General features: G+C 42.9%; 2 protein-coding genes across 2 annotated transcripts in view; one reads left to right on the top strand and one right to left on the bottom strand.

The window, feature by feature from the left end:
• FARSB (phenylalanyl-tRNA synthetase subunit beta) overlaps nt 1–4,522 on the top strand; it is a 65,058-nt gene extending 60,536 nt beyond the window's left edge. Inside the window, exon 17 of the mRNA XM_019753680.2 lies at nt 4,255–4,522. Within this exon, the coding sequence (XP_019609239.2) occupies nt 4,255–4,406 (152 nt within the window). The 3' untranslated portion in view covers nt 4,407–4,522. The remainder of the gene's footprint in view (nt 1–4,254) is intronic.
• Nucleotides 4,523–12,488: 7,966 nt separating this feature from the next.
• Nucleotides 12,489–25,642, bottom strand: part of SGPP2 (sphingosine-1-phosphate phosphatase 2) — a 106,077-nt gene continuing 92,923 nt past the window's right edge. Inside the window, exon 5 of the mRNA XM_019753681.2 lies at nt 12,489–15,559. Coding sequence (XP_019609240.1) covers nt 15,008–15,559 — 552 coding nt within the window. The 3' untranslated portion in view covers nt 12,489–15,007. The remainder of the gene's footprint in view (nt 15,560–25,642) is intronic.

Genomic DNA, 25,642 nt, shown 5'->3' with positions numbered 1-25,642 from the left:
AGAACACATTTAAAATACATGCAGTTGGCCCAAGGGCTTTGCTACATCTATCATTCTGCATTTTGTATTTTGTCCCTGAATTTGGGTCCCTGTATGGTTGTTTGTATTAAAGCTTATGATGGTGGCTTCTGCTATTTGCTGTATATAACATATGTGACACACGGAGATTCCTCTTCCAAAGTTCCCTGCCCTCCTTTTTATTTTGTTCTTTTTATGGTAGAAAATTTGGGCAGTAAAGTACCAGATTGCAGGTAGTTACAATATATGGGTTGGAACCCCAAAGCCTGTATTAGTGATGTGCAGAAAGGGAAAAGTAAAATTGTATGACTAGATGAATTTCAGAGGTGGCCTAAATAAAGTACCAAGTGAATTTGTTGACTATAACTCACGGCGGGGGGTTTAAGATGAAGGAGTTAAGAGCTTCATGCCTCATAACAACCGAGCTTTTTCACATTAGGGGTCTGCTCAGTTACTGCCTTAAGCTTCCACTTCCGACGCTTCATGAAATTACAGGAATGACTCTGTGGAAAGCTTACCCAAGCTTTGGTCCTGTAACATTACTCTGAAAGAAAGACAGGGGCAAAAAGAAACTGTGAAAGGTGTTTGGCAACGAGCAAGAGAGGGGGCTCACAAACTCTTTGAAGGTCAATTAGCCAGAAAATGTGCTAAAGACTGGGTGTTGTGCTGGATTCCTGGCCCAGGAATTACCCCCAAGGTCCTCAAAGTGGTCCAGCCGTTTGAGCACAGAGAGACAATTACAGACCTTGAGGAGATGCTACAAAAGCTTTAATTAAGGGGCTTACTTACACCCCACTACGATTTGGAAATTAAATTCTTGTTTGTGCTTAGCTGATGTTTCTTTTGTTTGGGCTTCCACATGGATTTCCACAGAGAGCACTGTTGCCCCCAGATCTGCTTCATGGTGGAAGCCATTTGACGGTGATGAACACTACCCCAGCTGAGGGTTTAATCGGCGTTAAGGAACTAGGTGGAGGGTGGGCCGAGAGGCTTTTTGCTGGGGAACATTTTGGGCACAGGTTGAAAATTGTAGTATTCATGCCTCTTGGTACAGCAGTGTGCCAGGGACTCTGTTTGGGCTTAGACATGTGAATCAAAGGAAAAAAATGCACTTTGTGGAATTTGAATTTTAGATTTCCCATTCACAGGGATTTTCTTTGAATTGGCGACTTTATGTCTCTAGACACAGCAGGCTGCTCTTTGTCCAAAAATATGTTTTTGCTTGTTTGTGGATGAGACAAAAGTCGCCTTTGGCCATTCTCTAGGTCTGAGTTTTCGTAAGCCTGGACCCCTATTTAGATTCTGTTTCTATGTGACTTCTTTTCCTTCTGGAAAGACTCCGATTAGAGTTGCATCAGTTCTAGTTAGAGCAGGATGGTCCCATTGAGCTCCCTGGTTCTGAGCTAAACTGCCCTCCCGCCGATGGGGAGATGCTCTCATCTTTGAACTGGGGCCTAATTGCTGCCTTCGTGGGTGTGTTCCCTTTCCGTTGCTAGTGAAGCGATTCTCTCATTCTGTCTCCTCTTGCCCTTCTCTGAAGCGATTCACTTCTGCCTGCAAAGTTTGGTTCGACCCATAAAGGTTTCTAAAAAGTGCTAAGAAATGCTGGTGTCTTTGTAATTTTAAACTTTCGTTCAGTATTTCTAGTTCACATACATCAATCAAGTGGTACATTTTTGGGGTTCTCTCCGTACTGCTTACAAACTTGAAGGCGCTTTTGTGTGTTTCTCAATGTGTGTCTCGAGAAGAGAACTTGAGCCTGGCTCTTAAGGAAACAGAAGAGCCAATAAGAAAATCGTAAGAAGTGTTTATATCATAATCGACCTTCTTAGAAATGAGAAATAGCAGGAAAGGTTAAAATTGCCATCACAGTTTAAGTGTACAGTTTCCCGTACAGTGAAGCTTATACAGAAATCCCATTATTGGGCTTAATTTTTGCACGTGGGTGGGAAGGAGAGGACCTTGTGGAAGCAGCTCCTGCCCAGTGGGGACCTTCTGACCCAGGGGCAGTGCAGGGTGCTGCAGTGACCCGGATGGGCCCACGTGCTGGGCTGAGAGCTTTGGATGTTTATGTCATTTAGAATAGTCTCATACTTGGGTATGTTTTAAACAATACATAATAGGAATTTCAGTTCTCTTTGCTTTTCGTTGGAAAGATTATACTTAGTGATAGGAATATTTTTGTTTGACTGAGTACCTCACCAGTTAATTGAACTAAAGCAAAGTTTGGTCCAAACTCCTGGAGAGGTGTGGCTGGCATTATCATGCTTGGGAACTAAAGAAGAATGGAACTGAATTTTGCTAGAAAGTTCTGATTCAAAAAGTTGTTTTATGAAGTAAAAAAATTCTACATTCTTATCTCTTAGGCTTTATTTTGCTAACACTGTCAGAACTAGCACATCTGGCTTAGATTCTGAAATAGTCTGGTTTTATGCTTCAGTTCAAATGAATCCAATCAAATTGGAATGTGGAGATAGATAAAAGGAAGGATTTTGGTACAATGAGGATTGTGAACATAGCAAGGTTATCAGCAAAGGTCCTGAAAACTTCCTTTCTGAATGGCCTTTAAAAATAGGCTGGTGTCTTTTTCAGCTAGTGTAGGTTGTTCAGATATGGTTCTATACAAAGGGAGCCAGGGGTGGTGGGTGATGGAATAAATGACTTCTCAGCAGTCCTTCCAGGTCTGTGATTCTTGGTTATACTGCTTACCATCAATACTTCATCCAAACCTCACTTTTTTGTCATTTGAAGTTTGGAGGGGGAACTGGTATTGTCTTTTAAGTTAGGTTTTCACTTTGATAGAATTAAAATATGCTGTCTTTAGTCTTCATCAGATTTCACAGCATTCACATCAGGCTCCACAGTCTCAGTCCAGTTTGGTTTCTGTATTATTTTGAGTCCCCTCCCCGTCCCTCTCCCCAAGTGTAGATTAGTGCACATAACCAAATAATTATCACCTTCAGATGCAGCTCAGTGAAATTCTTGCTTTAATAGACAGTGAAGCAGAGTTGTTTAGTTTGGGGTGAATAATGTGAAAAATAAACCACTTTATATTCCATCCAGGTTGCTTTGGGATTATTTAAGGATGCCAAACTGTTTTTCAGGAATATAAACAAACAGCCTTCTGTGCTGATCGGGAAATATGTATAATGGTCCCATGTCTCTGTGGTATTACTGGTGCTAACCTGACAGGAGCCTCCCCACCCCCACCCTTTTTCTGTATTTCTTCGTTACGCTGACCTTGGAGCCATTAGTAGAGATTCAGCAGTTCACGCCTTCATAAATAATGCAGTCCTCGAAATGGCATGCTGGAGGCCAGCAGCCCAGCCCCGCTGCGTATTTATAGTTCGTGCCAGTAAACGTTTAGGTTGTCAGTCAGGGGCTGTGGGCCTGATCCTTTTTCAAGCTGGTGGTGAGAGAAATGAGTCAGCATTTTGTTAACTTCAGTGGAGTACTGAGCGTAAATAAACTCCTGTGGGACTGGTACTTCACAGAAAGTGGAGTGGGACTATACATTTGCTTGTTTTCAGCTGTTCAAACCTCAAGAACTGTTGCTGGTTTGGTAAGACATAGCCATGCAAATGAAGAGAACTTTCTGCCTGTCTTGAAGTAAATCAGAGGTCAACCCAGACTTCTTGGGTTTCCCACCTTTGCTGTGGTTCTACAGCAGATGCTCAGAGCTGCTTAGAAAGCCCCTTTCCCGACAAGAATGTGGGTCGCATTCTGGAAGCCTACTCATGGTGTGCAGCTTGTGTTTCTCTGTGTAACCAGGCAGAAAAGAGGGATGTTTTGAATCATCTATGAATTCAGTGGAGACTTTTTATCCAGCGAGGATTACTATGGAAAAACCTGTTTCAGAACAGGTTCTTCCATGCAAAGGTCATCAGTTTTACATCTCATTTTTTCCTTTGTCCTTTCTAGGACCCGTTCCCCTAAGATTCTCCCAATGGTGCCCCTGCAGCCTCCTCTTCTTCGTCCTTCCTGCTTGGACCCCTGTGATAAAAAACACAGGTCCCTGACTTTCATAGTTGCCCCAACCTTTTCCTTACAAGAGTTTCGTGATGTAATACCAAATACTTTTTACGACTAGAAAGTGTAAGGAAGCACTGTCATTTCAGAGCCCACGGTTTAAAGAATAGTTATTTTTATAGTAGATTAGTGAGCTTTTAGTGTTAAATGTCTGTTGATATTTTTGCCAGGAGAAACATTGATTATTTTTCTCTCACTGTTTTTCAGGCCCTGCTTTCTTCCCTGGGCGATGTGCTGAAATCTTAGCCAGGGGTCAGAGCATCGGGAAGCTGGGGGTCCTTCACCCCGAAGTTATCACCAAGTTTGAGCTGACTATGCCCTGCTCCTCCCTGGAAATCAATATTGAGCCCTTCTTGTGAAGACGGGTTTCTGTTTTGTGGTTCTCTCTCCACGTGCCCCTTTCTCCTCCCCTGGTGTCCTCAGTCGTCCCCCACAGGGAAAAGCCATTTGTGCTTTAATAAAGCAGAGAACACTGTCTGATTCCATAGGTAAATACCGCCCGTCCGCCGTGTTAGGCCAGCTTGTGCAGATACAAATGTGCCTGGGTGAAGCTTCCTTGTCTGGTAAAAGTCCAATGGCGTGCCAGAGAAATGCGTCCCCTTCTGAGTCAGGGACACTCCGAGCATCACACACTGATTCCTCCTGCAAAGCAGGATCCCACTCTTTCCCTACGGATGAGACAAGATGGTTGATTAGAACACACCTGCATTAGTGCGACATAAGGAAGGATTTTTAGTTTTTATTAACTACATTTGACATGTGTTCATCACTGGGAAACGATAAAATAGTATTTTTGGAAACTTTCTAGAAGCAGTGGTAGTCTCGTAGTTACAGCCTTTGAAGTCATTTTAAAGTGAACAAAAAATCTGCAACATAAGTATTCAGAATATTTGAGAGTATGTAGGTGATTTTTTACTCTATCTGACACTGAGACAGTTACAGGACACACAGCACAGATCCATCCTGCTGGAAGAATTACATGGACATGTTGGAGTCTGTGCAGTGTGAACACTAGAAAACAGTGAAAATCTTTGTTTTGCCGTAGGCCATACATTTCACCCTAATCATTAGAAAATCATGGTTTTAAGTAATAAATTGAGCTACTAGTTTCTGTCTTATTTTATAGGGAGGTATTAGATCTCTGCCAGTCTACCTTAGCTTACTTAATCTACTTTCACACTTTGATCTAGAATCATCCAGTGGGTACCATCTATTGATAAATGCTGGGTCTAATGTGTGAGAAAAGTGCTCCATTACTCTTGAGATGCTATGAAACAATAAAATATAAAACTTGCCAATAAGTCCAGTAAAAACAGCTAACAAAGATAAACAAGAATTCTGTTTCTGCTGAACCTACTTCTAAGAAAAAAACACAATCATGTTAGTGTCCAACTTAGCAAGATTTGTGAACACAGGCTCCCATCTGTTCCTTCCCAGTTCTGTTGTAAGCAGATCCTTACATTTAAAAATTGAAATGAGATATGCTCATAAAAAGTAATTGTCAAAAAATTTGTATCCACTATACATGAAGATTTCTTACAACTTAACCCAATTTTTTAAAAAATGGACGAAAGATTTGACATTTCCCAAAAGAAGATAAATGAAATTAGCCCAAGAAAGGATGCTCAACATCATTAGTCATCAGAGAAATACAAATAAAAATCACAATACAAGTTAAAATGGCTAAAATTGTAAAATATTGATCATACCAAGTATTGGTGAGATCGGAGCAACTAGAACTTTTTGTGCACTGCTGGTGGGAATGTACAATGATACAGCCACTTTGGAAAACAGTTTGGCAAGTTCTTAAAACATGAAACACACACCTATCATCCAGCCAACTCCTTGGTTTACCCGTATGGCCGCACAAAGATTTTTATGCAGATATCCACAAAGTGTCACTCATAGTAGCCATAACCCAAATGTTCATCAAGAGATGAATGCATAAACCAGTTATAGTGCATCCGTACTATGGAATACTCAGCAAAAAGGAATGAACTGATACTCAGAACAACATGAGTGAACTTCAAAGCACTGTGCTAAGTGAAAGAAGGCAGAGACAAAAACCTACATGTGATTCCAGTTAGATACAGCTCGAGAAAAGTCCAAGACTAGAGGTTGTGGAAGGGAACTGACTACGAAGGGTTAAGAGGAAACTCTGGAGTGATGGAAACATTCCATACCTTAACTGAGGTGGTAGTTAAGGTGTAGGATATACCTCAGTAAACCTGGAAGAAGAAAAGTCAATACAACGTAGTATTTTAATAATTTTACACAACCCCAGCAGATGCATGGATAGGGTTAAAAAGCGTGACTTTTAGAATAGGCATGGCTGCTCAAGATGGCGTCCTGGTCCATGACCATTAATGAGACCTCCCCTTATTTCAGGAGAATTCATGGTTCCTGGATCACAAGAGCCACTGTTGAAGTAGGTGGAGCCACTTGTTCTGTGAGCAGCCAGCCACCTGGGTACTTTGGGGATGGTCAGAAACTACTTGTAAGGGAAAACCCACTAATACCTAATTGTCTATCCCAGCATGAAAGGGGAAAAGATCAGTGCCGTCCATCATGTGGCTGTTTCTGCCCTCTGAAGCAGGAAACAGTAGGAAGAAAAACAATGTCGGTACCTTAGAAGAAGAAAGGAGCCCTCAGCTTACGAGCCAAGGTTCTGCAGGCAGATCGTCTTACACTTGTCCCGGGTGAGGCATTTGAACCAGAGCCAAAGCAGTCTGGGCACTGCCGAGCAGCCTTTAGGGAAGACACACCTTAGCAAAAACTGGGAGCCCTAGAATTCAAAGGGAAATGAGATCCTTGTTCTCACAGATAACTCCTACAGCCTGGCATTCCTGCATGACTCCGCAGTTTATAAAGTATTTTCACATGTGATCTTATTTCAACATTTTAATTTTCTGGTTTAACAATTGTAAGAAGTAGTTAGAATAGGAATTCTCCCCGATTCATAGGAGAACAGCCCACCTTCAGAGATGAATCTGTGCCCGGAGTCTCATGGCTAATAATACGTGGGATTGAGACACCTAATAAGAGAGACTTGGAGTCCACGATCACTCAGTGTTTTGTGTCATTTACCCAATCAATGTGTTGAGATTTTTATGAGTGTTATATAAAAATACCAAGAAACACAAAGTTAAAAATCTTAATGCCACTACTTTAAAATGTACAAAATAAGCCCTTCCCAAGTTAATCTGCCCTTCCTCCCCCAGTATCCCAAGGTAGGTAACCACTGTTAACAATTTAGTGTGTGTTGTTGCTGCCATTTTCCCTTGTTTGGGCAGTCAGCTACACATGTGCTCACAGTTTGTGAGTCAGGCTCTACTTACTGGTTTGCAGCAAGTTTTGATTTTTAATTTACCTACTATATCTCATGCCATTTCACTTAATCTGTCCCATTTTTCCAGCCCAGTCCCTACAGACGTTTTTGTAAATGATGCAGTATTCTATTGTATGGATGTCTCTAATTTGTTAAGCTATTCCTCTGTTGATGGACGTTCTGTGGACATTCTGTTGATGGACGTTCAGATCTGCAATTACAAACTGCACTCCAATTGACGCCGATGTGCCTCCCCCTACAATAGCACGGGCTTAGGGGACCACAAAAAACCAGTCCTAAAGGCTGCACCACTATAAGCATCAACATTTGGTGTTTGACGCACAAGTTCCCAGAGGCCTGCAGTTACTTAGCTATCTCTTAGATGTGACTTTTGTGCTTGAGCAATGTTTTATCTTAGTAGCAGTCCTACACATGTAGGAATGTGGAATGACCACCCTTACCTTTTAAACAGGAGTAGTCTAACTAACCAGCTCACCGAACTGCTGCTTCTGCCCTCAGCAGCGATGGGCCCATCGGGTCGGTAAAGAGCATTGCTCACAATTTTGCTTCTCAACCTTTGCCTCTGTGCTTGGGATTTTCTATACACATCACTTCACCCCAGTGCTTGGGTACTGACTTGGCTCTTTTGTTCATTTTCTCCAAAAGCAGACAGGTGGCCTTAAAAGGACACAACTGCCTTCAGCCAAATGTGTCAACAACAAAAGCATTTGACGCATCTGTTCTCTTCCAAGTTATGACTTGTTATAAGGAGTTAGAAGAACTATATTATTGAAAAAAAGAGGCTGCCATCTGTAATAAAATTCAAGGCAGCAGCACACCTCTGACAGTCTCTCAGCAGCCCCTTGAGACCCCCAACAGGAAAATGGGCCTCCTTGGATAAAGGCAGAGGAGCTAACGGGCCAAGGCTTGACAAACAATCGGGTCACAAGCAGGGGAAGCAGACCCAGAGTGAACTTTAGTCCCCGTTGCTGCCACAGGCTTCTCTCCTTTGACTCTCCAGTCAACAGAAAGGGTGCTGTAGATGCTGTAGTGAGAAAGTGGGTTGAACAAGTATCTCCAGCAAAGGGTTTAGTTGAATTACGTCTTGCTAAAGCCCTGAATGTTTTTTCTCTCCTATGTGACCCACGCAGTGTGGTAAGAACACGCCCAAGGCCTATACTCAAGTTTTTCACTCCATCCATAAGGTTGGGCCTTGACGGTCTCTAAGGAAATCAGGAACACCAGGTGATTCTGTGTCAGGAAACACTGAAAAGTCCCGCAGTGTCAGGAGGCACTGGTCTACAGCATTCAAATTACCACAGAACTTGTCAGACATACAAAGCAAATCGATCATTTTTTTTAAGACAGAAAAGTGAAGATGTTAATGATAGGTGCCTGTTTGATACCAAACCTTACAGCAAAAGAAATGTCCTACATTCCACAAGTCGCAACTTTGTCATGAGGAATGAGAATACGCCCATCCCTAAAATAAACACCTGCTTGGTTGGGGCCGGCAAGAAACCAGTTGCAAAGGATGCAAAGCCAGGTAAACAACCACATGGGGCTGGGTACATATGGGCCAGTCCAGATGGGTGGGACTAATTAGAGACTTCTGAGCTGTGAGTGTTGGGCAGAACATTTAAATAAGGAGCACTTGGGATGACCCTGAGGTGGACGAAGCAAGATAAGCCTATAGTAAAAAGGTGCCCCATAAGCAAACCGTGCTATAAGGAGAGAGAGATGGTGTAGCTGAGAACCTGTGGGGAACACGGCATCTGGAACGGGTTTATACTGGGCGTAATGAAAACAATCCTGGGTCATCTAGACATGACTCCTGTCTGACCCTCAAGATACTTCAGCATCTAGCTGATCCATACACATTTTCTTTCCTTCTTTCTTCCCAAGGAACACTTTCCTACTTTGCATACCCTCCTAGAAATCCAGATGAAAACAATGATTTTGAAGACCCTGGGCATTAGCAATGAAGGCTAGTATCCCTGAGAGAAAAAGCAAGGGGATCCCTGTGACCGCCCAGCTTACTGCCTGGAGAGATTCCAGGCTGCGGTGCAGGGAGGGGACCCAGGCAGAGTGTGGAGGTCTCCTGGAGCTGAGGAGATGCAGCTCGCCGGCCATGGCAGTTACGGTCGGCAGGGAGGATGAAAGCGCTGCACAGAGAGTCTAAAGTCGAGTACTGACCTGCACATGCACGCAAGGCAGCTCCCATGACAGAGGGGATTGACTACCTGTGACCATCCACGAAGAACAGAGGGAGGAATCGGTCATGGGGCTCATACAGGCCAGAGCTAGAAAACCTCGGGGATCACGAGGCCATGCGGAGAGTAGTCAGGGTTTTGCCTCCGCACTGGGGAAAACCAGCTCTAAACTAAACGTTAGTCTGGTTCCACCTAATAAAGCTTCAAAACAAGGCCCAGAAGAACCAAACTATTTCCAAAGGTTGAGGGGCCTCCCAGAACAAAGCGTAAGAATAGTTCAAGTGACACAAAGATACCCAGCACCCAACAATGTCGCATTCATAGTACTTGGCATCCAATAAAAAATTACCAGGGCAGCAAAGAAGCCAGGAAGTACAGCAAGTACAGCCCTTAATGGGGGCGGGGGGGGGGATAAATCAAAAACGAACTCAAAAATCGTATAGATGATAAAATAGACAAGAATATTACAACAATATTCCATATGTTCAAGAAGTCAGAGCAAAGACTGAACAAGTGGAGACACAGAAGATGTATGTTTTGAATTCCTAGAGATGAAAACGATGATGTCTGAGATAAAAACGAAAAGAATGATGAAAATACTACTAATACTTATTTAATAGCAGAGTTGATTGACTTTGTGAAAAATTTACATTAGGCTGTGGTTTCTTTCCCCCACAACAAAAATAGCTTTCTAGCCAAACATTTTTATCGGTACCTAATTAAGACAGCTAAAATGCTCTGTGTTTTGTGTGCCCTATGCATTATTGGCTCTTCTTACAGTGCCATCCATCTGGTCCCCATGTAACAGAGGCACTACAGACTGGGAGGGCAGAAGGCCTCACTTTAGGCTCAAAGACAGAGGTAGGCGGCAGGGAGGTGACACCAACAGTCGCCTTGCCCCACCCCCACTGATTTGAGGCTGGCTTTGTCAAGAGGCATTGACATTCTCTGAACACCTCCACTGGGGAAGAACCTTGTGCTCTAACCAAGGGGACCCCGATATCTTAGCAACAAAGAGCAAGGCCAGCAGATGTGTTGAGTGTATGCCTTAAAGAAGTCTTACAGCCGGAACTCCTAGCTACATCCTTGCTTTTCTTGTTTATTTTTGCATGCCAAACAGACAGGCGTGGAAAAAGGAGAAACGATGTTTGGCTTCATGTAACTCCCTTGTCTGATGTGGCTACAGTTTTAAGAATGTAACATTCTATTCATGGTTCACATTCAACACTCATTTCTTCCCATGCGTCCAGTAAATAGTCAAGTCTGGACTACAGGTGCTCTCCACTTTAAGAAAACCATGGTTGCATGGTGTATCCACAGTAAGCCATTAAAGAGCCTTATGTTTTCAGAAATGAAGAATTGCCACATGATTTGTAAACAGCAAACCCACGGTCGCCTTAAAGTTCAAGTTTAAAAATTCTGAACACAGGCCGCTTTCAGGAAAACATCTATTCTCTCAAATGAGATGTGTATTCACCCCTGTTCCATTTGGTTCTACTTAGCCTCTTACTAGCAAACCAGGGTTTCATTCAAAATCACTAGAGACATGAAGTGTTTACAGGTCCCTCAGAGAGCCAGGCTCATGGCAAAAGGTTTTTTAAATGAAATTCCACAGGACGAGTTCGAGGATCTGAGCAAAAGGAGGAGGGAGGAAGGCACCAAGGACGTGGACCCCGTTCCTGGCTGCTGTCACCTCTGCTGAGACCCGAAAGAGGACAGGGAATGAAGCTGTGCATGAGAGGCTCATAGATCACAGGAGGGGAGATACCCACGGCCAACTGTCAAATCCACGAGTAAGACACACTGAAAGGAGACTGTGAAATTACCTCTAGAAGATGTCATCTCCTCTGGAATGGTCCCACGTGGACTCAAGGAAATGGACGAAGGGGCTTCTCACACTTCCTTCCTGTTCTTGTGATTTGGCTTTGCAATGTCAAAGCCACTTGCTCACCCTTTGCTCCACCGCTGCCACCACTGTTGTCCCACACATGATCACCAGCACTGGTGTGGTTTAGATTCTCCTTGTAAATGCTGGAGTGTCTGGGGACGCGACTGACAAGCTGTGCCCTCACCGTGGAGTATCACCTCCCGCCTACGGCCCATCACATCCCTGTGCAAACTCCACCTGTTCTGTACGCCTGGCTCATGCACTCCTGCTCCCTCGAGCCTTCCTTGAGTTGCTGCCATCCCAAGCTGGAATTAATGTGCCATGCCTCTACATCCCCACAGCAAGGTTCTTTTCCCAACAGTCTTAACACTTTGGATCTTGAACTAAGATTCTCGGAGCCCATGTTCCCATTCCCAGGGCAGGTCAGGTCTCCTCCAGCCACACATGCCCAAGGTGCCCAGCATATTCGGCATCAAATACATACTGTTCAAAGTGCAACTAGGGTCCTAGCCTTGGCCTTGCAAATAGGAGTGCCTGCTTTCTGTACCATTGCAAATGGCGAATCTGTGAGGCTTGAAGGCAGAGCCTCTCATTGTAAAGCGGTGAATGTGAAACAGGATCATGTTCATTTGGTTGAGCAAATAGGGTACACACCTGTGAAAACCATGGAGTTACCTTAACTAGCAACACCTGTAACATTTACCTTTCAACGCAGTGCCATTTATCACTGAATTGGTAAAAGGATACTCTTTAGTGTCAGGAGTGAGAGGAGGGTACTTGAGCATGCAAACATGTGACACTTTTAGTCACATCTGTAAACGCTGTGATACTCACCAACACTCGCATGTTGCTGAATTACGATGGCGACAGAGAATTAGATGGCCTGCTGCATCTTTCTGTCCCCTCTTTGCCACTCAGGTCCAACGAACCCTGAGAAAAAAAATCTAGGGGGGAAAAAAAAATTCAAGGGAGCAGAACACTGGCTTTTAAAGCACTTAATAAGAAGTCATAATCAAACAAAAATGATTTTATTTTGAAAAGAATACATTTACATAATGGTACATAAGCAAGACAGCTGAAAGCTTCCAAAATAGAAACCCAGAGTATATGGCCCTGAAACACCACGTGCTTGATAACACTTGGGAAACATCTGTCCCCTATTTGGGCAAGAAAATTCGACATTGCAGTGCAACCACCAGGCAAGTTGGGATTTCAACCACCCCCATTTAAAGGGTTTAGTTCAGGAGTCTCTTCTATGGCTTTTTCTTCTGTGTATTGTGTTACGGAGTAGGTCTGAGCAAAACTGGCATGAAATGACTGCTATTTAGAACGGTGGGTACAGAATGGACGCCCTGGGCCACGAGGACAGTTAGAAAAGGGGCATGTTGTTCCTGAGGGCTTTGGTGTCACAGGTTCCAAATGCAGGGTTGACGACACCATAAATCTTCAACTTATATTGGATACATCACAGTGAGCTTGACTTTTTAAGTTCTTCATCTCCAAGACTCGGGATCAAGAGAGGGGCTTTGCACCAAGACTGAAGGTGAACCAGCAGGGGGCAGTCTTTCCCCAGAGAGAAAACCCAGATGTCTCAAGGGAACCCAAACTACAGGGACATGTGCGGGTGTGCCGATGAACTAGTGACTGAGAGGGTGTAAGACTTAACTACAGTGAAGTGCTACGTGAGAAATGAATGGACAGGGCTGGCAAAGCAGGAGCTCAAAAACTAAGCTTGCCCTCACCTGTATATACTTTTTATTCTCCAGTTGGTGTCACAAGATACTTTATAAAGTGACCCACCGTGGCAAATCCTATGGTCATTCTTTAGTGTGCTCTGGCTAATATACCATATTCAATACAAATTGTGTAAATACAGCCTTAAATACGTCAGTTCCGCTGACTGGCCTTTCTATTGGCGGGACTTAAAGAGACAGGCAGTAAAAGCTACTAGATACTCAAATGGCTGGTCATTTTCATCCCTGTTTTCTAACTATGGAAAAAATGAGAGAAGAATTTGAAGGAAAACCAGGATGTTTCACTAAAAATTCTTCTTCTCAGGAAACTGGAGCACTCCGTCTACTCCCAAAGGTCATCCCAGCAACAAGGCCCACAGACGTATTCAGTTTTCACTCTGGATGCGGTTACAGGTAAAGAGCCTAACTTGCCAGGCAGGCTGATTCTCCCCTAACGTGTGTGGGTGCTGATGATGGGTTACGTTGATAAATCACTGCTTCAGTGGCTCAGGCCCTGGACCCCAGAAGATACTTTGTGAACTAATTACGTACATTAACTTTTAAGAAAATTGTTGCTACTTGTACCTTATTCTCAATGACTGAGCAGGAGCCCTGGGAGCGGATCCACAGGTATTAGCATCATGACTGCTTTCCTTAGTCTAAGAGGACACACCCCTGGTGTCAAGAGTGTTGTATTTGGTTGGCTTGTTTTCCCAAAAGAAGCAGACGTTATTCCCGCATTAATTACCCTTAAAATTGCCAAGAGATGAGAGGTGGGAAGGCAGAAAGGGAGCCCCTGATTCTATTTAGTAGCTGAGAAATAGCTTTACAGAAGGGAACTGAGAAGTGGAGGAGCAATGTCGGGAGGCCTTGTCAGGATCAGGTAATGTCCCAAGGTCTAGTCCGTCTTTGCCAGGCCCAGGAAGGATTCAGTTCACCTGTTCTTCGACTGATACACTTTCACATGCAGGCAACAATGCCTTCCCAAATTGTAAGGAAGCCAAAAAAAAAAAAAAAGCTGAAGACCGGCTGAGGGCTTATCCCCAGTCACTCTGAAGCAGGAGGTTAACCCCCACCTGCCTGGTGCGGTGGGGGCCGCCAGTTTGTTTCATGGTTCAGAAGAAAGTAGTAATGGTACCTGGAATCCTGCAAATGTACAAACAAGGAAGAGCAGATCCCTGTTTCAATATTCACACCTGCAGAGGCTGGGACGTGTAAGTGCAGCAGGCTCTCGCCCAGGACGTCCCAGCTTAGCCCCCGCCTTTCATGGCTTCACAGTGAGGTCTGCAGTGCTCTCACCTCCCAGTGGGGCAGCCTAATTTGATCGTAAAGACATGAAAGCCATCCTGTCTGAGGAATGTAGTTTTACCTGGTGCCACCCTTTTTCCTGGCCCAAAGTTTCAATCCGTGTTGGGAAAGGTGGTAATTGAAAAGAAATGTCCCACCTCCGGTTTTCCAGAGCCTGCCCAGCTCCCAGAGCCCAGTGGGGCTTGTGGCCATTCCAAATCCAGGCCTCAATTCCTGCCAAAGTCCGAGTTCACAGACAGGGTGAGGAACCCTTAAAGAATGTGACTGGGCTTTAGCCTGGCTTCACCTGCATCCTGACCCTTACAGACTAATGGTTCCTATGAGACATTTTCCCCTTTCACACAGCAGCAGCATTTATCACAGATATCAGCAAAACGGACGTGACTTAAGGATTTGTTTTTTTCATTTTAAGAAAATAAATCTGTGTCAGGACTTGCTCACCCAATGTCTTGGTTCTTGTCCAGTGGGCTAATTTCCAGTGATTTGAGGCTCAGAGTAATCCCAAAACCCTGTGGAGTATTGGCACAACAGTGGTAGCACAGATGCCCACAGACGTGTAGGTGACGAACTTGGAAGGCACTTCGATCTCCAGTCTCCGCCTGGCCTCCTTGTTCCTGGTGACCACCTTGAACCACGAGTATAACACTTGCAGCGAGAGATTTTGTACAAGTTGACGGACCAGAAGGAGCAACACAATCCCCACCGTAAATTTGGTCAGACCCAAAAGTAACATGTCTGCGGTGAACGGGGGGATGTTCTGAACAACGGGGAGAGAGTCCACTGGCTTGGACATGAGCTGGAAAAAGTGGTTGAGCCAGAATCCTATGGTCACCCCAGCCCCGGCGGCCACAATGGTGGTAGTGTCTGCTCTGGTCGGGCTGTAGTAATCAGACACAGGGTAGTTGTAACACAAGATGAAGGGCACCACGATGGCACATACAGGGAAGAGAGGGCTGGCTGAGTCTAGCTGGTCGATAAGGGTCCAGGCGGGCTGGGTGAGGACGATGAGGGCTGCGGTGAGCAGGACACCACCCAGCACATCCTACGGAAAGGAGAGAAAAGGATGCTGTGAGCCATTGAGGGCTTCCCTGTCCGCAGGGATCATTCTGGGTCAGATAGAGTTGATTTGACATTGAAAATCCAATTTTTACATTGCTTTATAATACAGGTTTCAAAAATGTAAAGGAGTCAAAAGTTGAAAGTAGGCAAAATGCAAGCAACAATCATGCTGTTCCCATTACGTATTTTCTTCCAGTTTTTTCTGTTTTTGGAATAAGTACTATATTTGTTTTCTTGATGCATAGCTATAATCACATTGTTTCTTCAACCTTCTATTATTTTTTATTTAAGATCATATGACAAGTATTGTCCTAATTTTCACAGAAGTGGCATCATCCTTTCTTGGAAGGCAGGGGTTGGGGCTGCCACTGGCTGGAGGAGGAAGTTAGCTTCTGGGAGAATCACAGTCATGCCATTAGTGCTTGCAGGGCTTGTTTATTTTGGGGTGGCTTGAGAAGACGCTTTGCATGAGGTGGTGCCAAAGCTCCCCCATGCCAGCCTTCGCACTACCAGTCTGTCTGCAGTGACAGTATTTCAAACAGTTTGCATATAATTTCAGTGAGTGGCTGTACCATGCTTGATTTAATTAATCCTTCTTTAGAACATTTTATGGTGGTTTCTTTCTTCCTTCCTCCATTCCTCCCTCTCTCCTTCCCCATTTTTTATCTCTCTCCCTCCTTTCCTTTCTTCCTTAAATGCCTGTTTAGGATATCTTTAACTCCTTAATGTCATCCATTTTCTGTTCCCTTTAGTGTTCTCATTGCAAAATCTATTAGATGAAGTCAGTGTAATTAATAGACAAATACATCTAAGTCAGAGAATGAGGAGTTTACTGTGGTTTTGTTACAAAGAGTCATCTGGATTATTTTAAAAGTTTGCAGTTGAAAATTTTAAAACATTTCCCCCAATGTATTGGAAAATCTGAACAACACTAAAAAGTAATACATATGAATTGCAGAAAATCTGGAAAACACTGAAAACTACAGGAAAAAAATAGAACCTTATTTCCACCTATAGTCAACCCTGTCTACATTTTGGCAGTTGCCTTCCACTTTTTTCATACACACACACACACACACACACACACACACACACACACACACACACACGAGAATTCTAAAAGCTTGGTTTTCCATTTTGTAATAACTTCATTATTTCTCTTCCTTAGTTTCTAATACAATGAGATCTGATTTCAGTAAACTATGGGTGAGACTTAGACAGAAATAATCACTGAGGCTACAGCACATTTCAAGATTAGCAGGCATCCATTCGTTGTCCCAGTGACCACCTAGAGCGCCTGCTGTGCGCCCGACACAATGCTAGAGAATCCCAAACGAGCTCAACAAATAGCTTACAGTCTAGCAGAGAGACAGATAATTCCGTGATTTAAGAGGAAAAGAGGGTAGCATGTCACTCTTGATGGCCTTTGGGGCTGCAGAGTAGAGAGTAAACATGGGCAGGAGTCACCTCCTACAAGGCCCGAGAGTCCAGTCCACTTCCTGGGAGCAACGCAGAGCCACAGAAGTAGCTCTCACTGGGTACGGACACGACCAGACTTTCACTTTTATATTAACAGCATCGGTCTGACTGCAGTGAGGAGAACAGAGTGGGGAGAACAAGAGGGGGTGGGGCATCCAACCTGCCTCCTCAGGGGAAGCCTGTGCCTCCACATGACCTCCCTGCGGCACCCTGGGCTTCACCTGCTCTTACTTCCATCCTTCTCTTCAATTATCCCTCGAGAAAGCAGGCCTCAGAATCTCCATTGTCTCCCTTCCCGTGGTTCCTTTTCCTGTGCCTGTGAGTATGCACTGATGTTGCCTTATTTTTGGAAAAAGGAAAAGTCCTTCATTGAAGCTTCCTGGTTACCAAAATTAAGCCACACTCTTGGATTGACTTTTCTATACCTGTTGCCTCTACTTCTTCAACTTGAAACACAAGTGCTGTTTAAACTCCTAGGCTTAGATGATACACCATTTTCAAAGGCCACTTTCTAGACATTCATTGGTTATTTCTTCAGCATCTATGTCTGTGACACAATGGCCTATTTGCCTTTGGGGATCCATGAGGTTCTGGGAAATTATGGAGTCAGAGCATGTGACTTAGGTAGGCCAATCAATGCATTGGATTTCCTGGTCATGTGACCAAAGCTAGTACAATCAGATGGATGTGTAGGGCTTTTGCTTGGAATTCTTGGAAAGAGATGTTCTTCTTCTGAACATTGTGCCCTGTGGATTTATACCTTTTATTTAGCAGACCTTTAATAATCATCTTATATTAATGTTACCCTTCACCACCCTGGCTCTTCTCTGACCTCTAAGAAGTCTCTCTTTTAGATCTTTGTTCTCTTTCCACATTCTAAATAAGGGCATTTCCACAGTTTCTGTCCTTGTGTGTTTTCCCCCTTGAAGTTTCTATAGGTCAATGGCTTCACCTCTACATTCTCAGTATCAGTATGAGTCAAATCTATGTGTTTAGGTGTTTCTCTCTCAAACTTCCGTCCCATATTTTCTAACAGAGTGCTAGATATTTTCATCCAGGTGTCTCGTCAGCCCCTCAACACAACTTATCTAAAATAAAAATTACCAATAACCAAAAATTAAAATGAGTAAAGGAAATGAGCAGTTTATAGAAGAGGAAATATGAATGCCACTTAAACATATGAAAACGTATTACATTGTCTCATAATAAGAAGTGAAAATTAAACTATGCTGAGGGCACACTAAAACTTATGTTCACATAAAAATCAGTACATGAATGTTTACAGCAGTTCTACTAAAAATCACCAAAAACTTGAAGCAACCACAACGTCATTCAGTGGGTGGATGGGTAAACAAACTCTGCTAGAAGCAGACAATGGACTATTTCTCAGCAATAAAAGCAACCAACTACCGATGCACGCAACAGCTTGGATGAAATCTCCGGGAAATTATGCTGAGCGCAAACAGCCAGTCTCTAAGGGCTACATGCTGTATGAGTCTGTTTATATGAAATTCTCCAAAAGATATAACTATAGTGACATAGAGACTAGATCAGTGGTTGCCAGGGTCTAGAGGTGGGGGCAGTGTGTGACTACAAAGGGAGAGCATGAGGGAGTTTTTTGGGGTGATGGAACTGTTCTATACTGTGGGGGTGTTAAAATCCACAGATCTATATACCCCAAACAGTCAATTTTACTGTTAATTTAAAAAATAAATTTAAAAATTACATTTTAAAACAAAAATGTGAAAGCTGGTGGGCTCTTTGTTTTGCCACTGAAAAACATTGTTGAGCGTCTACTGCTGTGTGTAAAGCAGTGCACTGGATGCTGAAAGGTTCCAACGTCCTGTCCCCCACCACGCCCGCTCCTCCCCCACACACTGTGCTGAGCATGTACCCCTCCCCTATCAGCATTAACAACAATCTAGAAGTTTGACAACATTCTGCTGATGAAACAGGATGAGTAAAAAGGCACTCAGGCCATTAATCACATGAATGCAAAATGGCACAACTCTGATGTGGAGAAACATGGCAATATTTTTTTAAAATCACATGTTCATTTAACCTCTGCCCCACAATCTCACTCTGGGACTGGACCATAAAGATACACCTGCCCACATCTGAAATGAGGCATTTACAAGTTGTCCATTGGTGTTTGTTTGCAATGGCAAGAGACTGGAAACCCGCCAGTTTCCACCTAAAGGGAGCAGGTAAACCTACCCGTGGTGTGGTCACACAATGGAGTGTTCTGCCACTGGAAGAAGGATCTGGAGGCTCTGACATAGAATTTTAAAAACCTCTTTTTAAAGGGTGCAGAACAGTATGTATAGTAATGTTACCAATTCCATTTTAAAAAGGTGGGAGAACGTATAGATACACTTTCATGTGAATACACAGTACCCTTATGTGCCTATTGAATTTTATGTCATGTGAACATATTGCCTCTTCAAACAATTTGGGTAAAATAAAATTCAGCCTTTGCTTCTCCAAACAGGATCTGCCTTTCAATTTCCATATGAAGTGGGGATCCTGGGTGAGCCTCACAATGTCCTCTGCAGCAGACTGGGTACACACGGGGGATGGGGCAGGGGCTGAGGACTCAGGCCATCTTGCATGAGTGCTTTAAAGGAACACGCATTTCAAGGGAAGGAAGAGAGCCAGGCACAATGAGCTAAACACCCCAAAAAGCCTTTCCTCTCCCAGCCGGGACAGAAGATCCTGCCACTCAGATTGTCTCCTTGCAGCCCCCCTGGACTTCACCTCTGATTCCTATGAAAGTCAGAGAGAATGAAAGAGTCATTTTGCCTCAGTCCAGAAAACACAGAGCTAGAGCATGTTGCTTTCAAACCCCTCTGGCAGAAGGCTTTCTAAAGGGAAGAATCCATTCTTTCTCGCACTGGTAACCGAGGCCACAGTGCCCCACGTGGGCACTTTCTGATACCACCTGACAGGACAAAGGCAGAGCACCAGCATCATTCAATATGGCCCTTGAACCACAGTCATGGGCATGGACCTGCTTTGCCTGGCAGCACAGTCACAGAGATGCTGGCGACATGCAGACCAGCAGGAAAGGGCGCTGATGCTGGGCAGTAACTGCAGTTCTCAGAGTGACAGCGTCATCTCCTAGACCAGCTGGGGACAGTTATTCCAATGTCAGGGAGCTGCTGGGCCTGCAGGGCCATGGGCAAGACCAAGGTGCCCTCAGTCACAGCCTGGGCAGAGAGGGAGGGACCCAGCACAGCTGTCCTGATACCAGGTCATCAGACAGAGCAACAGGGGCGCTAGGGGTGAGACTCCCTTGGAAAACTCCAGAAATATTGTACGGGGGCGCTTCTGTCAGGGGTGGGGGTAAAACACAGTTTTGCAGAGGGCTAGAGGTGCAGGGAGATCCTGCAGGTGCTCAGGGAAATTCATATATTACAGGAATTTCTGTTGATGGCACCCCAGGTTCCCTGATCACGGAAGCTCAGAGTCCTGATGGTGCTATCTGACAGCTCCTTCCTCTTCCTCTTACCACTCATATCGGCCAGTCAAGGCATTCCACAGACCCCTCCCTCCTTCATTCACAAGCTCCCGCTCCTGCCATCAGAGTTCGAACCTTCATTTCATCTCCTGCCTGCCATTCTCCTGCCCCAAAGCATCCACTGACTACATTCCTGACAGCTGTTTCAATAGCAAGTGTTCCCCAAATTTCATGTGCACTGGAATCACCCAGGAAGATTTGAAAATGTAGGTTCCAGGCAGCTGCCCTCTGATTCTGAGCTGAAATGTGGCCCAGAAGTCTGCTTTTTAACACCCCAAGGAAATGTGGATGTAGCAAATCCAAAGAGAAAACTCTGAGAAACACCAGCCTATCGATAGAGAGCCAGAGTCCAGCACGTTATGGGCTTAATTAAGCTATTGTTCCAGGGTTTTCTCTCACTACTTCCCAATTTGAACTTTCCACTCCAGTCAAGTAGGTCTACTTGTTTTCCCCCAAACATGCCTAGTACAATTTTATCACCATGGTTCTGCATTCCTTTTATGTACAGCACACTTCACCTATTAAGATCTTATCAGTTCACCTAAGGCTCAACTCAAAAGCACCTTCATGTAGCACCCCAGTTGGAAATCAACTCTCCCTGAACTGAACATGAAGGCACTTGCTCAGTGTCTCTTTCCTTATGTTGCCTCTGCTGCAGGTTTATGTGTTCACACGCTTTTCCCGAGTTGATTATAAAACTCCGATCAGTAAGGACGAGTTCTCTGCATGTTTTCGTTATTCCTCCAAGCTCCTCGCATAATGCCTAATATATAGCAGACATTCAGTCATAGTGAGTGAGAGAATTCAATGTCTTTGTCTTTTCCTGAATGTCCATAATATTTAATACCCATTGTTCCATTCATAAAAGAAAGTTTGCCTTCCTTCCTTCCTTCTGTCTTCCTTTGTAATTGCTGTTACCATATTCCCAGACATCTGTTGGAATATTCTTTATAAACGGATTCTGTTCATCTGCAATGCATCAGGAGACTAGACTATTTTCGTTCACAGCCCCAGTCTTTGAGGTGAAAGTAATTTTAGCCAACATGGCTGCTGGTGTAGAGTTTCTTTCCTTCTAGACACACAGTTGGATTTTCAGCCATAAAAGGTGATATTGTAACAAAGACGTTTTAGGTACTTTTGTAAGGAAAATACTTGAACCATTGCTAAATGAGCATTCTACTTTGGGCCTCTAAGTTTCTAACAACAAACCTATTCTAGACAGCTTCTATAAATAAGAACTGTAGTGCTTGAACATTCGAGAACAACTTTTTACATTAATTTTTTTTCAAGCTACTAAATTCACAGAAACTATAAAAACTCACCAAAGCTCCATCTTGGAATTGGATCTGCTGTTTCGATTTTGGCAAATTTGAAACCAGGAGGTGATTTCTTTGGAACTGCCCGCTTATGTGTCTGGCACAGTACACCAAAACTGAGATAAAAATACAGGCTGCTTTCTTATTTAATAATATAGTGTGGACATTTTCCATTTGAAATGATACATTTCTGCAACCTCTTTTTTTTTTTTTTTTAATTTCAAAGTAACCAACCACGCAGAATACAAACTTCACAGATAGGATGATCCTTATTTTATATAGTATATATTTGCATGCATGGATAAGCTATCAGAAGGAAATAAACTAAAATGTTGCAGTTTTTTTCTGTTTGGTTACTACAGACGATGATCTTCTCCATACTTTGCACTATTTTCTACATTTTCTACAGTCCACACCTATTATTTTTATAACAAAATGTAATCAAGGACAAGAAATCAGGAGTTAAAATCTGAATTGTTTCAAACTAGATGAAAATAGAAATAACTAATGCTTATAAATGTTCACATCATGTCAAAAAAAATGAAATGCCCCCAAGAATCTATATAATGAACATATTCCTCCATGATGTAAATAACATTTAAAACAAAAGTACAGCAGGTCTGTTGCTAGCACCGCCCTGCAGATCACATTGTTTGAAACATAATCGACTTTCATTGAATTTACTGTCCATGGTTTAAATGAAGCCTTTTGCATTATTTGAAAAAAAAAAAAAATCATTGCACAAAATTAACATTTTACAAAGTTAAAATGCAGAAAGGTCTAAATCCCTTTGATTTGTGTATCTATTATCATTTCCAGCTATAAAACTTAGCATTCAGATGAAAGCTTGAGATTTATTATATCTCATTACAGAAAACAGTAATAATGATAGGCTATCTAAAGTGTGCAGAAAGAATGCTGTCAGAGCTACCCCAAGCGTCAGCACAAATTTTCGTGAATGCTAATATAAACACATAAAATAGTGCTTTTATTCTTAGTCAAACAAAAACACCCTTCTTTTAGGTAAACATCTCTAGATATTTCAACAGCAGGTCCAAACCCTGAGAACTCCCAGCATTTGTGGATTCTGACCCTACGTCACATTCCCATATGCAGTGTACAGCGACAAATTTACATTCTATCACCAGACATCTTCACCAAAGAATGCTTTTGAGCAGATCAACACAACACAAGATTAGCTAACTAGAAAGAAGGGGCCAGAACAAACCCATTCATTCAATTGTTAGGAAGGAATGCATTCAGATCTTGGAACTATTTGTGCCGAAAACTCTATGATTCTGGCATCTTCCCCTCTGCTCGGTCCCCTGCTGAGAATGTGAAGGGCCTTCTCTGCCCTTGGCTGCCTTCACAGAGGGAACTGAAGCCAGGGGCAGAGTAAAAGCCAAGACCCACTTCTTTGCAGATGCAGTGAACGCTCTGGATGTGAGCAGACCCTGACATTAAAACAAACTAAAACATCATCAACAAAAACTCCCATAAAACAAAAACCCTACAATTATTCTACCAAATAATTTTCAGTGATCGATCAATGCTTCCTAGCTAACATACTCAGAATACTTACTCTTGTCCATGCTAGCTCACAATTAATTCAATTTGAAAATCATGCAGATGAGATGCAATAGAAGACAAATGGCAAGAGGGAAGCAACATTGTTCATGAATATGAATATAAATGATTACAGAGAGAAACCTACATGTCAGTAATTAGCGTATGTATAGGGACGAGTGAATGCATAAGTTCAAAAATATTAATTTCCTATTGAAACCCACCAACATCCAGAGGGGTCAGTAAAAAGCAGGAAGCAGATTTACCCTGCCATGTGGTGAGAGCACCTACAGTAGGATCTCCTGGTATTCATAGCTCTGACTGGGCACTCTGTCATGGATGCCCATCTTTTTGTGTCATGACTGTTCTCTGAGCCACCTCAGATATCTGAGCACAAATCTAGGACTAGGTATGGAAATCCACAATTATAAAGAGAAGACTTCGAAAAAAAGACTTTTTGAAAACTCACGGAAGCTCAGTCACAACTATATGAGGGAGGAAAAAAGCATGCCAGCTTTCACCTTCTGCATTTTGAAAATAGATGCCCACTTGGAAACTCAGCACACAGAAACCTTCATTAAAAATTAGGTTGAGGGGAAGCAGGATGGCTCAGTTAGTTAGAGCGCGAGCTCTTAACAACGTTGCAGGTTCAATTCCCAGTTCAATTCCTGCATGGGATGGTGGGCTGAGCCCCCTACAACTGAAGATTGAAAATGGCAACTGGACTTGGAGCTGAGCTGCGCCCTCCACAACTAGACTGAAGTGCAACGATTTGACTTGGAGCTGATGGGCCCTGTTCCCCAATATTCCCCAATAAAAAATTAAAAAAAAATAGGTTGACATTTTTAACAAAAATAGGTTTTCTGTAAGCTTGTTCAATTATATAAAGCTTGGATATAAGGCAAAAAATAGTTAAATGTCATATGGGACAAAAGCCACCCAAGGATTATAGAATGGAAAGTACTTTGTTTAATTCACTGTTTACTATTGATTAAAGGTCTCAGACTTAGTGAAGTGACAGCTGATAGATTTTTGTTTGGTAGGAATGTGAATAATTTCTATTCAGTTGAAATGAGAACACCAATGGTTACAGTTTGTTGTTCTGTGGGACAGTAACCAGTTTTGTATATATAATAACTCAGCAATTTTAATGTAATATTTCTTTACTAAATTGTCTAAGTATTTTATTCTTTACATCTTACTGGTTCCTTCACTAATGAGTCGAATAAAATCTTTGACACCTATTCATTTTATATTTGGGCAAAAGTTATGATTTTACCATTTAAAGATTGTACTCTAGCAAGTAGGTAATTATTTCAATGTTTATTCATGTGACTGTTGGGTGATTAGATATGCATATTCCATACAACAATAATTATAATTTTTATCTTGTTTTCTTTTGTATATTCTCTCAAATGGCACTAGTGTGCTAAAAACAAAAAGTAAATAAGGCGTGTATTATGTTTCCTAATGTGATGATATACTAAGGTATTCTCGCATGCTTTTATAATATTAACTAGAAAGATATTTAGATATACTATATATTTCTAAACTTTATTCCATATACAGCATTATTTAGGAAATAATCACTAGATTGTCTTGGCTTCACAGAATCTAACAAGTCCAAACAGTAGATCTTCATGAAACAGACAAAACTTCCCCACCCATAATTGGCATAAATATGAACAGGTTTAGCTATAATGAATCACAGGGCTTGGCAGGTCAACAGGATTATGACATTAACTCAAACAAGCTTCCAGGCAGGTTATAACATCCTCTTTGACAATTGCTAAGCAGCTTGCAAGAATGACAAGTACAGGGAAGGGCAATCTGCTAGACGACACAAAAGACACTGTCAAACATTCAAGCAATTTTTCTCAAATCTGGGTGGGCAGAGGGGCCTCTGAGCAACAAGAGAACAGAAGAAAGTCATGTTGAATGTGATGTAATTGTTGAACAAGCCGATGCAGGTTGAAATTTAGTTGGCATTGGCCCCATATTTGCTGGGTGGGATGTGAGTGTAGACAGTTTCAATGCTTTTCAAACTGTATCTTCCTTTAGAATCCTCTGGGAAGCTTGTTAAAATGCAGGTCCTGATTCAGTAGGTCCGGGTGGGGCCTGAGAGTCTGTATTTCTAACAAGCCCCCACCCCAGGTAATGCGGAGGCTATGGGGATCCCACTGTG

Source organism: Rhinolophus sinicus, linkage group LG01 (genome assembly GCF_036562045.2).
Source record: "Rhinolophus sinicus isolate RSC01 linkage group LG01, ASM3656204v1, whole genome shotgun sequence".
Classification (NCBI taxonomy): Eukaryota; Metazoa; Chordata; class Mammalia; order Chiroptera; family Rhinolophidae; genus Rhinolophus; species Rhinolophus sinicus.
Note: the sequence above shows the minus strand (reverse complement) of the source record. Positions and strands in the feature narration are given on the sequence as shown.